The sequence below is a fragment of the Mytilus galloprovincialis genome, chromosome 9, assembly GCF_965363235.1.
Source record: "Mytilus galloprovincialis chromosome 9, xbMytGall1.hap1.1, whole genome shotgun sequence".
In the NCBI taxonomy this organism is placed as follows: Eukaryota; Metazoa; Mollusca; class Bivalvia; order Mytilida; family Mytilidae; genus Mytilus; species Mytilus galloprovincialis.
This window is the reverse complement of record NC_134846.1, coordinates 82,851,907-82,870,078: the sequence shown is the minus strand read 5'-3', so window position 1 is coordinate 82,870,078 and position 18,172 is coordinate 82,851,907. Positions and strand designations below refer to the sequence as shown.

The 18,172-nt window shown below is 32.0% G+C and overlaps 1 protein-coding gene across 1 annotated transcript in view; it reads right to left on the bottom strand.

The window, feature by feature from the left end:
* Window positions 1-18,172, bottom strand: part of LOC143046151 (DNA-dependent protein kinase catalytic subunit-like) — an 84,271-nt gene that overhangs the window by 30,569 nt on the left and 35,530 nt on the right. The window contains exons 39-63 of the mRNA XM_076219172.1: window positions 17,045-17,292; window positions 15,984-16,119; window positions 15,485-15,574; window positions 14,148-14,212; window positions 13,691-13,793; window positions 13,282-13,409; window positions 12,700-12,904; window positions 11,325-11,506; window positions 10,895-11,063; window positions 10,633-10,698; window positions 10,046-10,234; window positions 9,110-9,187; window positions 8,613-8,747; window positions 8,002-8,118; window positions 7,494-7,637; window positions 6,808-6,959; window positions 6,108-6,227; window positions 5,387-5,620; window positions 4,848-4,997; window positions 4,356-4,529; window positions 3,962-4,051; window positions 2,957-3,167; window positions 1,323-1,482; window positions 660-878; window positions 118-236 (exon numbers count right to left, since the gene is read on the bottom strand). Coding sequence (XP_076075287.1) covers window positions 118-236; window positions 660-878; window positions 1,323-1,482; window positions 2,957-3,167; window positions 3,962-4,051; window positions 4,356-4,529; window positions 4,848-4,997; window positions 5,387-5,620; window positions 6,108-6,227; window positions 6,808-6,959; window positions 7,494-7,637; window positions 8,002-8,118; window positions 8,613-8,747; window positions 9,110-9,187; window positions 10,046-10,234; window positions 10,633-10,698; window positions 10,895-11,063; window positions 11,325-11,506; window positions 12,700-12,904; window positions 13,282-13,409; window positions 13,691-13,793; window positions 14,148-14,212; window positions 15,485-15,574; window positions 15,984-16,119; window positions 17,045-17,292 — 3,684 coding nt within the window. The remainder of the gene's footprint in view (window positions 1-117; window positions 237-659; window positions 879-1,322; window positions 1,483-2,956; window positions 3,168-3,961; window positions 4,052-4,355; window positions 4,530-4,847; window positions 4,998-5,386; window positions 5,621-6,107; window positions 6,228-6,807; window positions 6,960-7,493; window positions 7,638-8,001; window positions 8,119-8,612; window positions 8,748-9,109; window positions 9,188-10,045; window positions 10,235-10,632; window positions 10,699-10,894; window positions 11,064-11,324; window positions 11,507-12,699; window positions 12,905-13,281; window positions 13,410-13,690; window positions 13,794-14,147; window positions 14,213-15,484; window positions 15,575-15,983; window positions 16,120-17,044; window positions 17,293-18,172) is intronic.

Sequence of the window (18,172 nt, the reverse complement as noted above, 5' to 3'; positions counted from 1 at the left end):
TAATGAATGCAACTACGAGACATCACTGTCTGCTAAATTTAGTTTATATACAATGTCAAGCAAGTTCAAAAAGTTAGAAATGCTTTTTTAAATGTTACTACTCTGACATTCATTTACCTCTCTCATTTGTTGTACCCTGATATTTTTTTTGGCAAAGTATACTCTTGTTTTCTCATCGTCTCTTTTGAATCTCCTCTTTAACCTGAAAAATTCACTTTTATCTGCATCATCTTCCTCTGAAAAAGAGAAACAATAACTGAGTACAGTATATTCTATAAGACTGTATTTTTTTGTTGCTTGGCTTATTTTTTCTCTCTCAGAATGCATTTTTTCCCCTTTAATACAATGTTGAAGCTGTCACAACTGGAATAGTAGGTTACATTCAAGTTCTTTATCTGAGAAGAGAAATTCAAGAGTTACACTTCCACATTGCTAAGTTTCTTGTGAACAAAAAAGGCTTTAAGACATAATTTTAGTGCAAGACATTACCTAAATGAATTACAGATTAATATAGGAAAATAAGACACTGGGAAATCTTACAGCAATAATTAAATGTTTCTGTAACACAGATTACTATGAACAAAATAAAGCAGGATTTTTAAAACAAATCCAATAACTATCAACTTTCAAAACACTATTCTGTCATATTATATTCTAACCATTAGCTTTCTCTTGTTTCTTCACTTGAGCTCCAGGTCTTGACTTCCCAAACCCTGATCGTGGTTTCAATGATGGCCGATGAATGGACGCCCTTGCTGCCATATCTGCAGTCCCCACAGTAAACATTAAGGAGCTTGATGTTTCTGTGCCCACACTGCTGAAATCTGTGAACGTATCTAAGCTGCTCTGTGTCAACCAGTTAAATGGTGCACGAGAGGCTAAAATAAAAATCATGAAGATGAATGACCATACAGAAATGATTTATTAATCTTAATAGGAGCTAAATTTCCAATGGAAATAAAACATACATATTCAGGATAATAACATGTTATATGAATATTTTATTGCTTTGTACTAGACCAGCATTGTAAGTTATGTTTCCTTTATCATTAAGTGTCCTGGGAGGAAACATGTGCTGATTGTCTCATTCCTCTTTGCCATTCCTAATTTTGTTCATATTATTCATATCTGTTACCAACAGAAGAAACTAAAATCAGTACGGTTTTTGTCTCAACTAATATACATCTTTCACTTAAATGAAGATAATTTTACATATATCAGTAGTATTAAATTCAATTATTATTACCAGTATCAAAATATAAAACTAATGTGAGAGTTTCAGAATATATAACACTTAAAGGGTGTATAATAGAAATTCTCACCATCTTGTGTTGCACTGAACTGAACATCTTGTTGAGTGGCCCTGACATTGACACTCATACTCTCTCCTTCTTCCATGTCAGTCTGTGTTGCCAACGTTGTAGCAAATAATGGGGTCATTGCAGCATGTCTGTGTCTCCATGACGACTTCACACTCAAATCCTGAAAAAAAAAATAATTGGTTTATGTCACAACTCTAAAGTCTTCTTTAATATGAATAAATAAAACTGCACCAACAATCTCTGAACACTTAGAGTATCTTTGATGAGTTTGTTCTGCACCAAAAAAAAACATTTACAACACTATTTTTTTTTTATATTTGATGTACAGCTTGCATGATCTATGTCATTTTCTACCTTTATTTCAGAAAATCAATAAATCAAAATCAAACTTCATTTTGAATTAATAAGCTGAAACTTAATGAATAAGAATGTGTATAAAAAATGACAAGAGTGCACACACTGAAATGTCTCGCCTTCTATACTAATCATTGATATTATGTTGATAGTCCTAAGTATAAAGCTAAGCTGTATAACAACTGTACCATAGACTTAACATTAACCAAGATAACTAAACAAAGACCAATGAATCTTGAAAATGAGGTCAAGGTCAGATGAACCATGCCAGGCAGACATGTACAGCTAACAATGCTTCTATACAACATATATAGTTGACCTATTACTCATAGTTTAAGAAAAATAGACCAAAACACAAAAACTTAACACTGTGCAATGAACCATGAAAATAAGGTCACGGTCAAATAAAACCTGCGCGACTGACATAAAGATCATAAAATATTTCCATACACCAAATATAGTTGACCTATGGCATATAGTATTAGATAAAAAGACCAAAACTCAAAAACTTAACTTTGACCACTGAACCATGAAAATGAGGTCAAGGTCACATGACATCTGCCCGCTAGACATGTACACCTTACAATCATTCCATACAACAAATATAGTAGACCTATTGCATATAGTATGAGAACAACAGACCAAAACACAAAAATTTAACTATAACCACTGAACCATGAAAATGAGGTCAAGGTCAGATGACACCTGCCAGTTGGACATGTACACCTTACAGTCCTTCCATACACCGAATATACTAGCCCTATTGCTTATAGTATCTGAGATATGGACTTGACCACCAAAACTTAACCTTGTTCACTGATCCATGAAATGAGGTCGAGGTCAAGTGAAAACTGTCTGACAGACATTAGGACCTTGCAAGGTACGCACATATCAAATATAGTTATCCTATTACTTATAATAAGAGAGAATTCAACATTACAAAAAATTTGAACTTTTTTTTCAAGTGGTCACTGAACCATAAAAATGAGGTCAAGGACATTGGACATATGACTGATGGAAACTTCGTAACATGAGGCATCTATATACAAAGTATGAAGCATCCAGGTCTTCCACCTTCTAAAATATAAAGCTTTTAAGAAGTTAGCTAACACAGCCGCCGTAGCCGCCACCGTAGCCGCCGCCTTAGCCGCCGCCGGATCACTATCCCTATGTCGAGCTTTCTGCAACAAAAGTTGCAGACTCGACAAAAATGATGATACATCCAGATCACAAAGATGTAAACATTTATGCCTTGTATTCAACCCATGTTTAGTAGTTACCTGGAATTTACAATCTTCTAATGGTAACTCAAATATTTCCCTCTGGTAATCTGGACTTTTGGAGGTCATCTCAAGGACAAGATTTGTGGCATAACTAAGGAAGTACTGTTCTGTACTGGGAGAATACATAGCCTCAAACATGGCAACCAGTCTATCTACTGTATGACCTGGTAACCTGGTCTCAGAACTCCAGAAATTTTGTACCAGTAACCTTTAATTTAAAATCATAGTATGCTTTTTATGTGTATGATGGTTACACTCCATTACGTATGGTAATATAGTGGTTTACATATTTCTACAGGTGAAGTTGATGTAACAGTTTGAGCAATAATTTTCACCTGTTTGAAATGATTAGTATATGTATTTTTTTCTGCTCAGTATCTAGAAATTGTTACATGGTTGGCCAGTATCTGAAGTTGTTTCTTCACAGATGCAATAGTTGTTACCTGGTTGGTTAGTAAATACATGTAGTTTTCTGCTTTGAGTATCAAGTTGTTGTCACATGGTTAGCTAGCAACTGGAGTGTTTCTGCTCTCAGTTTCCAATAGTTGTTACCTGATAGCCTAGTAAATGTAGTTTCTGCTCAGTACCGAATAGTTGTTACCTGGTTGGCTAGACAAATGTAATTGTTTCTGCTCAGTATCATATAGTCATCAACTGTTGGAATAGTAACTGAAGTACGTTGACAGGAAATCTACTTCCATGGCATTGATTATGAGACAATAAAGACAAATAACTTTTCTATCATTAAAAAGATTCAATTCATGACCGTACTGTTTTATACATTTGATGTACAGCTATCATGAGATACAGATCAAGTTTATGTTTGGTTTTCCTCAAAGTGATTTATTTCAAGGAGCACTTTTTAAGATATCTCTTAAGTCTGTCTTCAACTTGGTACATAAATTTAGCCTGGAGCTAAAATTTCCAGAAGGAAATAGTCTAAAACAAGAATGTGAAATTAAGCCTATACAAACATGAAGAAACACTCTTTGTAAATAATACCTGCACTGAAGATCTTCATCGCCCAATCCTCTCAGTAAGCCATCTTTTGTCTGACGTAAAATCTCTATAGCATCAACATCATCTTCTTCCCTGAAGTCATAACATACAACATGATAACTTGTTCTATATACATAATTTATTATTTTCTTGAATATGGAAATTTTACAAAAGCTCTTCGACAGTTTTGAACGAGCCATTTGATTTTTAAGTGCAGGTCATGGTATGAAACAAACCTTATAGTTACTGTGATATCTGTTATTTTCAGACCAATGTGATTACAGTAATATAGTCATTGAAGCTAGAACTTTTCAGTCAGATTTGTCAAGTGCTTGATCATAAACCAGTCTACCACATTCCAAGTAGGGTAAAGAAAACCTTATATAAATGTTCGTACCTGTAATTATCACAGACCCACATCATGATATCATACATGATATTACGACACGAAGCACTAGGATGTGAAGCGAATGCTGTTATAGCAGAGTATATCTGGTTCATCTCTACAGGTTTTAGCTTGACCATGATGGCTTTAACTATCTTCATGGCTGTCAATTGTGTATTTTCATCTCTGAAATGAAAAATAACAATTAAATAGGTTTCACATGTTTTTATAATGAAAGGCTTACATAAATACTAGCTACTAAAGTGATGTAAATTCAGAATTAATTAAAATTTTTTATTGACTGAGCTCAGATCATTTTATTCATTCATATTTATGCCTTTCTATATGAGAGTTCCAATAATATAATTAACATTTCAGTCAACATTTTTCATCCTAACCAATTCAAAATAATATTTAACCAAAATGGAAAAATTGATGTTTGGTTAAATAGACTGGAACATATCTATTTCTTTCCAAGTTTAAATATGTATGGTTCAATTTTACCTGTGTGTAAGGTAAGAAAGGAGTCCCTTGCTTTTCAGTTCTATGAAGACATCTGATATTGTATCGATCCTAGATAGCAGAACATCCAAACATAATGTACGGAATTCTCCTCTTAGGTTTGGCATCATAAACAGTAATCTATTTGTGAATCTGTAAAGATAAATTATAAGAATGTTAGCCTAGAAACAAGCTCTTTCTTTTTCGTAAATAATAAATGTACATCGGTTATATTTCACTAGTTATTGTTACATAACGTTTTTAGACTGACTGGTGTTATGTCAAACAAAGAATGATAAAAAAAAAATATTCTCAGCTTCTTTTCTATCATTCCATTGTTAATTTTATAAAAATAAATCCAAATAAAAAAGAAAATCCAAAAAAAAGAAAAATATTGCCATGGTCTATAAAAGACAAATATAATCAATAAGCACTACAAGGGAGAACAAAGATGAGAATACAAATTTGATTTCAATCTATAAGGATGATCTCAAGCCATTCCAAGTGGCACCAGTTATGTTACTCATGACAAGAAGAATTACCTATCAGCTATGGAAACATAATGTTTATGCATCTTGTGTACACAGATGATAAAATTATCTGGTTTGGCCACCTGGATACTGAGTAAAGTTTTAGTTGCATGATCATGTAAGAAACCTTCAGTCTCTCGTTCTTTCTCTGCCAAGTATTTTAGTATCAATCCAACAACTTCTGCTGCAGCACTGTATACTATCTTGTAATGGTTGGTCATTTGGTGGGTCACGACCCCAAAAAATCTGAAAAGGAATATAAAAAGAAAAGTAAATGTATAATCATATATTCAAGTTTAGATTCAATCCAATATAATTTCTGGTGTCATTATTTGGAAACCCCTTGTCTGCACAATTCCAATACCAAGTATTTAGCTTTTCCTTATCATTCTTGTAAACAAAATTTACTAATAAACAGACTGGTAAAAAATTGAATATCCTTGCTTCTTCAGTGTTGGATATAATTCAAATACAAAATAAATACAATAAGGACAATATAACTAGCCTTTCTCTGTCAACTGGTGCTGTTGGTCCATAGGGAGGGAGCTGACAAGAAAGGACCACACCCAAAACTTGTATACCTCTGCCATCATTATCATATATCTTTATTGATACTAACCTTTCTCTGTCAACTGGTGCTGTTGGTCCATAGGGAGGGAGCTGACAAGAAAGGACCACACCCAAAACTTGTATACCTCTGCCATCATTATCATATATCTTTATTGATACTAACCTTTCTCTGTCAACTGGTGCTGTTGGTCCATAGGGAGGGAGCTGACAAGACAGGACCACACCCAAAACTTGTATACCTCTGCCATCATTATCACCTCCTTTCAGCAATTCATAAACTGAACTGAAAATATATAAAATTACTGTGGACTCATATATTTTTTGGGGTAGATTGTGGATATTGTGGATATGAGATTTCATGAATCTCAGCTTAAACAGGCGATTGAAATTTTTTAATTCATTGAACATTTGAATTTGTGGTTCTCCTTTAACCCTGAAACCCATGAAAAATTGGTATACAACAAATAATTATGAATCCACAGTGATTTTTTTTTTTTTGGTGCACTGTAAATTATGTGCCAATCTTTGTAGGAATCAGGTAATTCATAAGAATGTCGAAAAAAACCTGCTGAACTAGCAATCCTATTTCAGTCATCTTCAGTTAGAAATGATAGTTCCTTCTATTTTGTGTGTCTGGTAGTTCAAGATATCCCTGAAATATTTTTAGGAAAGAAATTATAGCAATTTACCTAATTATCTCCCCTTGATTTTACATTTCTAGTTCATTTCAATTAAATTATATACCAGAACAGAAAAAGGAAAGGAATGTTAAATTCATGCATCATTATAAGTATTACATTTTTTGCAATAAAGTTTTTAAAGGGGGTTGATTAGAATATGAAAAGCTAATCTATTCCTCTTACTTATAAGGAATTTCCACTCTATCTTTCCAGCATTGAAGTGTGGTTTTGAGAAGATCTAAATTACTTTTAAACACTTGTTTTGTCTCATGATACACATTTTTCATCAGGAAATCAACAACTCTGGACGCCATGGCTTTCTCCTCTGGTGTATCCTGCAATACAATCAATAAGCATTTATTGGTAAAAGTGTTTCCATTGTAATGATTTACTTATTCTCAGCAATATTCTACAAAAGACCATTTATTATTTTGAATTTATAACAGTCTATTGCATTTTCCATTTCCGAAAAAGCCAAAGAATTAGACAAACTAGTTATTTTAGTAAATCAAATCATCATTATTTAAATGTGAATCTTTATTCAACCTATTATAGGTTTAATTGTGACTATCATGTCTTTGCAAATTCACTATATAGATATAAGAAGATGTGGTATGAGTGCCAATGAGACAACTCTCTCATCTAAATCACAATTTGTAAAAGTTAACCATTATAGGTCAAAGTCCGGTCTTCAACAAGGATCCTTGGCTCACACCAAACAGCAAGCTATAAAGGGCGCCAAAAATGACTACAGTAGTGTAAAACCAATATGTCAACTTACTGGCACTGCATGAAACCTTTTTGTAGGTGATTATGGCTCACCTATTTACCTTTCTGATAATTAAAAGTAAAGCAGACTTAGTAGATACCTGAGGTATGGCTACTTTGTTCCATGACAACATTGTTACCATGACATCCACAAGGAACACATTGATTCCACTGTCTCCATAGGTACCACCTAGTAACAGCTGACAAAGGGGACGTAACCAATGTCGTGCAAATGGTTTGAAAATCTGGAAATTTGAAATGATTAAAAATAACAATGTCAATGACATAAAATTATTTGTCTTAGACTGGAAAAGAAATTGGAAAATTGTATATTTCTAATAAAAGGGACTTCTAAAATCTAACAAAAACAACATTACAAAACTGTATCTGGTAACTTGAACCTAATCATTGCTTCTTTTAATATGATGGGTTTTTTACAGGTTAAAATAGGTCCATAAACATTTTTAAACTGTAAACATCGTGAAAAGGCATTTAATGATTATACACTAATGTCCATGCAATTCTTGAAATATTCATTTTTTTTTAATACTAATTTTTTGTTAAAATAAAATACTGAATTTCTTTGTTTCAGGGTCAGTATTGACTTACAGAAGAAGTATTAATGATGAGTTTTGTAAGATACAGTTTAACATTCCTTGTAGTTCTTGTATTCTTTAGTTTTTCCATCATATTTTTCATCCACTGTGGCAGTTCTGGAACTACTCCCTATTATAGAATATTCAAGTAAATAATTATAATACTTTAAAACAGGACTGAAAAAAATCTTTGGATCCAAAACTTTATTTAAAATAACTTCATTAAAAGAATTAAAATTGAGAATGGAAATGGGGAATGTGTCAAAGAGACAACAACCCGACCAAAGAATTGTCTATAATTTCATGATTCAATAAATAGCTATACCATTAGCACATAATTTTAACCATGCCCATTAATTCAATCATTCAATTTCTATAGCTCAAGAGGAACAAAACTGAAAATAGCCAAACACTGAACGTAAAATAGCTCATACTGGTTGTTAAATTGTTTAATAAGATTTTGGTAAAGACAACTTGAGCTTTTGCAAGATTTAACATGAAATATTGCTGGTATTTTAATGAATTAAGTGAATGTTTGAGAAGAGCAATATTAACACATGTATTTAATTTTACAATTAAAATTGGACAGTTACATTTGTTAGAGAAGAGCCGAATTTAACTTACTACTTCAACCTTAGGTATGATACTGGATTGTTGCATATGTTTAAGAAGCGCTATAGATGGAGCCATACACTCGTGCTGGTTAAGTTCATCCATGTCCAGTTCTACATAGTCTTCCTCTACTATAACACCTTTGTCCTGTGTAATAAGGCATTTGTTTTTAATGACATTTTATTGTCAAATGTTATCTAGAAAAGTAAGAAAGCATAGGCATTACTTTTCGAAAAGTTATCCTTATTATTTGTTGACACATTTAATATTTAGATTTTTTGAGATAGGAACATGAATATTTAGTTTTTTCATTGATAAGAAACTTGTCTGAAGGAAATATGACCTATTTTTTCTCAGATCTTCAAAATGAAAAAAGTTGTTTTAGAGTAAAATTTGGGAATCAATGAACATTTTCTATTAAATAGAAACAGGAACTTCCACACTGAGAAACTGAAGGGCTATCACCCTTGCAAAGATTGAGTATTGGAGAAATATTGTCAATAACTTACTTCCTGGTCATCGTCTGGTTCTGTGCTGGATTTCTTTACAAGAGCTGGTTTTCTGTTCTTATCTTTGTCTGCTAAAAACTGTAAAATATGATAATAAGGAAATTTTTTTTAGAAGTCAGATTATTTGTGTAAGTATTCTATATCACATTAAAAACCAAGTTTTAAACTCTGAGCTCTTTTGTTAAGTATCACTATACATATAATTTTATTGTTTAACAATTTGTGAATTTTTTTTTTGCTTTCATTCACATATCCCCACCGATTCAAAACTTCAATAGGTCTAACTCATAGTGATGTTTACTAATGGATATGACAACCCTGTTTTATCAGTGAAAATTCTTAGTACTCATCCTCATAATAAAATTTACCAAACAATATCTCATATGCTTGATTTGATCTTACAAAGAATTCATTTTATAACATAAAGGTCCATATCTATTTTATAGGATTTTAAAAAGCTGTCTATAAAAGTGTTTCTCTTATTCTTCGTCAATTTATCCCTTTCTGCACCCATTGTATAAATTAATCAACGTGTGGATCTTATTTCTTCATTGTTTAAAATCCGATTATCACGTCGAATATTCTTCTTTTCCTCTGAATTTCCTATTTTGACGGCATGAAAAAAGGCGACCATGCCTGATGACGTCACATAGAAAAAACACATCTTTTTGCAGATCAGTCGCAAAGAAGCAATAAGTTTGCCTGTGTATTGTTTGAAAATCATTAGAGAAACAGATTCCACCACCAAATCTTGTGTAATACGATATTTATCAACTCTCGACAGTTATAAATTTTAAATATTTAAAACCCTCGGCAAGCCTCAGGTTTTAAATTTGAAAATTTAACTGGCTCAAGTGGATAAATATCGTATCACACTCGATGCAGTGGTAGAATCTATATTTATCAGTACAAAGTGTTGATCAGTACAAAACTTACTTGAGAAGCCCCTGAAGCAGAGAAGTCATATTGGTTAATGTCCTCATGTAAACTACTATCACCAAGATACATAGAAGCCAGGTTAAAGGACGATGAATATTCCATATCTTCTTCATCTCCATCTCTTTCCCTCTTTTCTTTCACTTCATTCCTTATTGATACAAATTTCTTCTTTCTCTCATATGGAGCCTAACAATACAAAGAAGGCAATAAGTATAAGTTTCAACATTTTACTGTGAGGATTGGTTAATACTTTAATAGTTACAATCAGGTAACTTCTTATGAGTAAACTTGCAATTCTCTATATAAAATCCAGGCACATTTAAAACCTTTAGTTAGAAAGAAAGCCTGCTTGAACATACTATCTTTGATACTATTAACAAAGGCATAAATATCAAGAATCAAGCTTAGGAAGTTAAATGCAACTTGAAGAAGGAAATTAATGATAAATGAGCTAATCGTAAGCTGCGAAACTTTAAATTACATTAGGTAAACAATATTCTAAATTTTTTAACATAACTTAGCTTAAATAACAAAACTGATCATGATCGATCATATCACAATACATATACACTGATTGAACTCACCTTGACCTCTATAGGGAAATTGTATTCCTTGTCTTTGTCTAAAAGGTTGTCATATAAGAACTGTCTCTGAAAGATAAAACAATCAGTATATATGAAAAGGGATGACCCACCATCGGCTTTCTATCTAAAACATAAAAAAAAATATCCCACAAGTACATTTCACATCTATAAATCTATAATAAATGACTGGTTTGCTTTGTTCGATTTTCTGGAAATATTATTTTGGTTTTGTTACCTCAAAAAATTATTTATAAACTCTAACCTTGGCTTCATTTTCTCCAAACAGGAAGACAGCATAAAACTTTGCATCAGTCTGTGTACATGATACTACAGATATAAGAAGATTATATGCTGCACAGTGGTATTCTCTTCTCAAGTCTAACAGAGTTGCTTCCCCTGTCATATCTTCACTCTTGGCATCATGTGCACACCTGTTACAAAGAAATGACAAAATTAAACTAGATATCAGTTTGTGTACATTTTAATGAGAAATTATTTAAGGTGTATTATGACATCATATTTTTACAAAGAAAAATTCTTCATACATGTATTAGAAGTTAAAGAAAACAAGAAATTCAAATTTGCGTAGGCTAACATCATTTATTTTAATACTCATACTTGTACCATACAGGATTGTCTAAATAGCACAATACAGACACAAAAGTTTATATTATATCATGTTAAGTGAATACCTCATAACAATTTGTGTCATTTCTTTCCCAGTGTCCACTTTGGCATCTTTCACTTGACAGAATGTTCTGTTGATTTCAGAAGTTTTGTTGAACACCTGATCTTTTGACATTCTTGAATACAGAACTTCAAACATTTCAAAACAACAAAGTCTAGAAATCAGCCATCCATCCATGTCTTTACTCTGTTATTGAAAAATTAAATTGACTATTTGTTTAACTTTAAACCTCATCGTCCTGGAGTTAAATTAGAATACCTATTGGCATGTTTTAATTTCATATTTAGGCATTTTCACATGTTAGCATCTTAATCTTTCTGCAGTTAAATATTTTTTAACGAAATAATACTTCGAAAATAAAACCATATTACAATCTACATATAATATACATATATCAATATCATACCTGTCAACTGACCCGGATTCTGCGGGTGTGACCCGAGATTTTCACAATTCTGAGGGATCACCCGGATCACCCGCCGGGTCATTGAAATAACCCGGAAATTCCGAAAATGACCCGATTTCACCGTATTTCTTAGCCTTGAGATTGATTTTCATAAGTAATATTCCTTTGAAATACCGGCAAATTCGTAATTCTTCCATGAACATGCAGTTCATCTAGCTATGTAAACTGTCAAATTAAGTGACCCATTAAGTGCATGGCTTCACTTGACAGCTTTGGTGTCAAACACACTGTTGATTAACACCAATTACCTTAGCTTCAGGTCGTAAATAAATTGCACTGTTGTTTTACAAAGATATTTCAACTAAGAGTTACTTCCCCTTATTTGTCACCATTCAAAATTATTCCTTGTATTAACGTTTTATGGGTGAAAAAGATTAAATCATAATAATATAAAATTCAAATACATATTGAAAAATTACTTTTCATTATTTTTATACCTTTATACAATTTTTAAAAAAAAGTTGAAAATTATTTTTTACATTTATACTTCCTTTAACTGTATTACTTTATTTTATCATAGTCTAATTTCCTTGTCAATTGAGGGTTGAAAGTAATACCTCTACATGGTATGTTTAAAGGCTAGTAGTCTCATTTTAAAATTACAATTGAAAAATAAATTTTAGATGATGACAAAAAGTAAAGGACATAAGACTGTGATACACAAGTTTATAAAAATCTTTAAAAGTGTAATGAAATAATAATAAATAAGATTTAAAATGACTTAACCAAGTGAACATGCATTGATGTTTTGGTATCTTTGATATACATTATAAGAAAATGTACCATAAATACTGAAATTCAGCTCGAAAAAGTTCGTACGCGTTATGACCTGAGATTTGATTCTGCAATGCAGGTCATGACCTGCATTTTCATCGTCACAGGTTGACAGGTATGCAATATAATAATACAACACCTTTGGTTTGGCTTCCACAATACTTCTTAGTTTTTCCATATTTGCCACAAAGAACTGACTCAATGTTGATAATTGTACTAAACGTAACATGGTAACCAGAACTTTGTCTACAGTAGCTCGTCTTATTTCTCCAGGGTAACGACCTTCTTCACAGAAAATCTTGTACGGTACATCTAATGCTGATTTCTGTTTATCTCCTGGTAATCTGAAGTAAACAAATTAACATGTATAGCTCTTCATTGGTATAAATGATCTGTGGAACAACTGCTTTCTTCACGTCTTTTTTTTTATAGGTCAAATGCATAAGGGCTTGTTCTGGATTCTAAGAGGGTCCTTTTTTCTAAGATAATCAAATATGTCTATTCAGTGGTGGAGCAACAAATGTCAATGATTTGTGAAAAAATTGTTGGTTTGTGACTATTTTCTTAATCTTAGGATTAACAGGTAGGGAATCAATAGAAAGGGACAGGTACTAAATTTCAAAATTTCAAAATTTCAAAATGCAGGAAAATTGGTACTAAAAAACTTTTGCACTTTAACAATACTTACAGTGGACAGGTAAACTGTGAAAGAAAATAATACCTTTTAATAAATTTGCTGAGTGATGCAACAATCTTGTCCTCGTAAACATGAACCTTCTCTCTACAGAATATACTGATTATGACTTCCAATAGCATCAAACTTCCTGATAACTCCAATGAACTCAGTATCTAACAAAATATAATATATATTTACAATTTGAAAATCTAATGTCTAAATCAAAATATACTATCCCAAGCATTTTTATTTAAAGTAGGCCAAATTTTTCACAACAGATTTTGTAACTTTCATTTCTGTCCAATAACTGTTTTTTTTTTGAGGAAATGTGACCTTTCTTAAATAATTTCAAAATTAAATTTGCATGGTCCACAATTGTATCATGTTAAAGAAACTCTGTGAAAATTCCATTGAAATCCATCAAGTGGTTAAGTTACAAATTGCTTCTACCAACCCTATCTAATGTTGATGTGTAGGTCTGATATTCAGGACTCTCCTTTTCAAATTCTGTACTTTTTAGAGGGAAATTGTCTGCTATAAGTCTGTCAAGACTAGCCCTGCAAAAAAAAATATTACACTGAAGAAAAAAAATAAGAGATTAATAAATACATGTATTACATTAATAACTTATAACTTTATAACTTTACATTGATACATTTTTTTTTCTTTTTGAAAGGTAACCCAGCACTAGTTTCTAAACATTTACACAAAAATTATATACAAGCATTTATAACTGAGTGTTAAATCTTTTCCTTGCATGCCTTCAATTAGAATATATATGTATTGTCAAAGTGTTTCAACTAAAATTCAATCTAATTTGTAAGTTATTTAAACTGTTTTTCACAATGCCTATTCATGCTCATCTACTTTCAAACACATAATATGATATTAAATCTGAAAAACAAACTTACTTCAATTTCTTCTCATGAGGATTTGGTAGTAAAGCAAAGAATGCTAATAACTCTAACACTCGACACTAAAAAAGAATGTTTCAAATACAATACAAGTAACTGTGAATTGAGACACTGAATCTCCAAAGGGAAATAACTCAAATTATAAAACATGCTACCGAACAATAGAAATTAAAATATTTTACCAAGAACCATTTTACACATATTTCAAGAACATTTATAGGGTTCCAAAAACTGCACGTTTTTTGCTGGTAGCCAAGGTTGCATGGGAATCTTGGATATTATCTTGGACTTAGGAACAGGTTTGTAAAGGTTAATTCATTTTTTTTAAAAACAAGTATCTTCTAAGTCTCTCATCATATTATACATAATGCTATAAATTGTACAGGAAAAAGATAAGTTTCATTATTATATAATTACATTAGATGTATGTTTCATTACAATACTTTATTCTGATTGGCTAACTGCACGTCACATGTTATTCCTTAAGCAATTGCATTACTCAATAAATCCTATCATTCATGATAACACATGGGAAGGGGATCGATATTCTGATATCAGATCGATGTATTTGTATGTCATGGTCTTTCATTATGTTTTATCGCACTCTTTCTTTTCGAAAGAAAATACAACAAGATTAAAGACGCCGATTGAGTATTTTTGAGGTGATCATCAATGGAAGTCATAATCCTTACTTTATACACACCCAAGCTCATTAGTGTAAATCACAATTAATTGTTTTTTAAACATTTTAAATACTTTTTCATGAACATTGACAATGTATCACTAATTATTTATAAAAAATATATAAAAGATAATCTTAGGTAAACATTCGTGGAAATAGCATGTCATAAATCAATACAGTGGTCAGTGACTGGAAATTTAATTACACGTGTATTGTCAGATTAACTCTTCAATCCATTTAAATGCCGGAGGTCATGTTTTGACATATGTGTATTAGTTCGAGATAAATCATGAACTTTGAATGCTTTTGTTAACCTTGGGATCGTAAATTTAGTTCGACTCAACCGAAATTTCGACTCATCCAATTTCGACTCATCAGGAGTCGAATTACATACATTTATATGGAGCAAAGTTCAGGACCACGTCAAAAATTCGACTCATCCGAAATTACGAGTCAACCGAGTTCGAGACAACGAGAGTTAACTGTATAAGTATTGAATGCTTCTTTTCGTAACTTCATAGGGTTGTAAAAGCGTTGACCGTGTGCACATTTTTAGCTTCCGCGCTTCATACAAAATGTACTTCGGTCAACGCTTTTACACCCCAATGAAGTTACAAAAAGAAGCATTCAATTCTTAAATATATGATCTTACTTTGAAATCTAAGTTTGCTTTATTTGTCAGCAGAGTTTGATACATCATAAACACTTGATCAAACGCTTGATGTGCTGGTGATGATGCTATCTGTAAAAGAAAGAAAAGATATGTAGTCTGTGAAAGTTTTTATTTCGATTATAAAAAAAAATGCCTGTTTTTACTATTAATATGAATCATACATTAATATTTTGTTAATAACCTAGCTTTAAAATATCACCCTTTCAGTAAGAATGTTCTTCAATAATTTATGTTAGTTATTCTGGTATAGAGTTAAAATAAATTCTTCCAGTACAAGCATTCTATACCCTGATACTCAGTATTGCTGTTGTTTATGTATGTATTCAAATTATTAATAAACAGTATGATTCTTAACACTTTATGATTTTTCAATTTAAGAGCAAACATGTCGTCTTATTGCCCATGTTGAATGAGTGTCAAGTCCTTGTGTAATACATACCAACAGAACAATTCTCCAAATAACTACAATAAATCTTACCTTGCTATCAATTAGGATTAATTTGGATAAAACAAGCAAAGCCATACTCTGAAGATCTAAACTGGCTTTGTCTCCCCACCAACTAGATAGTTTTCCCCACTGCTCAAGGACAGAGTTTACAATGGCAGCACTCTCACTGAAAACATATTATATATACTGAGAAAAGTAAAAAAAAAATGTTTCAAATGATTTGTAGCATATATTGGTCAACTGTTGTTTGCAAATTTAAATCAAGGGAAGATCTTATAATTATCAAACGAATTGCAGTGACATTATTTTAAAAGATGTTGTGTTCAAATTACACTGAAAATCAATATCTGCTTGCTTTCATAATATTTTAAGCTGTGCAAACAGATTTCTATATTTTAGTGCTAAATCACATTATTTGAACCTGAGGATAATTGACAGCTACAGGATCTCCTAAGACCAGGATTATTGAACATCACAAGAGTCATTTACTATACAAAATGATAGAAATGACAAATTATCACAGTAGCGCTCACAATTATCCTACCAGTTCTAACTAGATGGACAAGCTCATAAAGCGATACACAGGTTCAATTTATTTTCAAAATTTTATTTTCAATTATCTCCCCTTTTAGATTTCTGACTAGAATTCTTTTGCTTCATGGGCATTTTCCACATGTATACTAGGAGTACATTGACACTAATGATACTCCAACTACAGGCTAATGGGTGGATGAACAAACAAGGAGACTTTTTATACACTCCACTGCCTACATATTTCATGTTTTGTTGTATACAAATAAGGAGATATGGCATAATTGACAATGAAACAACCCTCCACCAAAGTTAAAATAAAAAAGATGCAAGCCATTATAGGCAACTTTAAGGACTTAATACTATGTAGTCAGCTATAAAAGGACCTGACATGAAAAATATGAAACAATTCAATTGAGAAAATTGTTTTTTAGGGGGGAGAGGGGGTTTCATTTTAATTTTTTGTATTTGCTCTGTTGTAATTTTTGAGTTTTTAATAGCCTACATGCATAATCAGGCAATACTTTATAATGGTGCATTATATTTTGGTGAAGTTTTACCTCTTTCGTAACTGTTTATCTCTAGTCACATGATCAATGACACTGACCAATACACTACTGACTCTACGGCTATTGGACTCCGCTTTCTGTGCTAGCAGTGGACAAAAGTTCTTTGATTCTTTAGCAATTTGAGTACATATAGTTGACTTAAACGTTGAGAAAATCAAGTCACCATAGAAATGCTGAAGACCTTTACTGGATCCTGACACTAATGTTGTATCAAGAATGGCATCAGTCAGAATCTGGGTCTTAAAAATATAATAAACAAATTATCAGTTTGTCATATCTTAATGCAAGCTTGTCATTACAAGAAGATTTCCACTGAAAAAAGAACCAAAAGGTGCATTATATCAATAGTGTTTTTAGGACAAACTAACTTGTGATACATTTACAATTGAAACTTACTAAAACTAGATGTGTCAAAGCGACACAAATGGCACCGTCCCAAAAACTCGAAATAACTGCAATTTCAATATAAACACATGTGGACACAAGCATGATGGTAGTCTCACATATCAAAAATCAGCTCAAAATCTGGAGGCGTATAGAAAAAAAATCTGTATAACTGTGAATTTCAACAATTTCTTAAAGTCCAAAGCCCGTAATTTCGGCTAAAATTAGTGGAGCGGAATGAAACTTAAACTTGATCTGTAACTCATCATGGTTAACTCACATACCAAACATCAGCCCAATATCTGAAAGCGTTTAGAAAAAAACTCTGTATAATGGTTTGTTGCGGAATGACGGAATTACAGAATTTCGGACAAGGGTAAAACTATATGGGACCAACAACTTCATTGCGGGGCCATAAAAAGCATGCTTAAACATTAAAACACTTCAGCATCAGCTTGAATCTATACATGGCTGTATTTAAAAACATTTTCAACTAAGGTAAACAGGCTTCAATTCAAAGATGTAAAGTAGTTTCTATGACCCTGTACATAGGTTTTGTCTAAAGTAGTTTCTATGACCCTGTACATAGGTTTTGTCTAAAGTAGTTTCTATGACCCTGTACATAGGTTTTGTCTAAAGTAGTTTCTATGACCCTGTACATAGGTTTTGTCTAAAGTAGTTTCTATGACCCTGTACATAGGTTTTGTCTAAAGTAGTTTCTATGACCCTGTACAT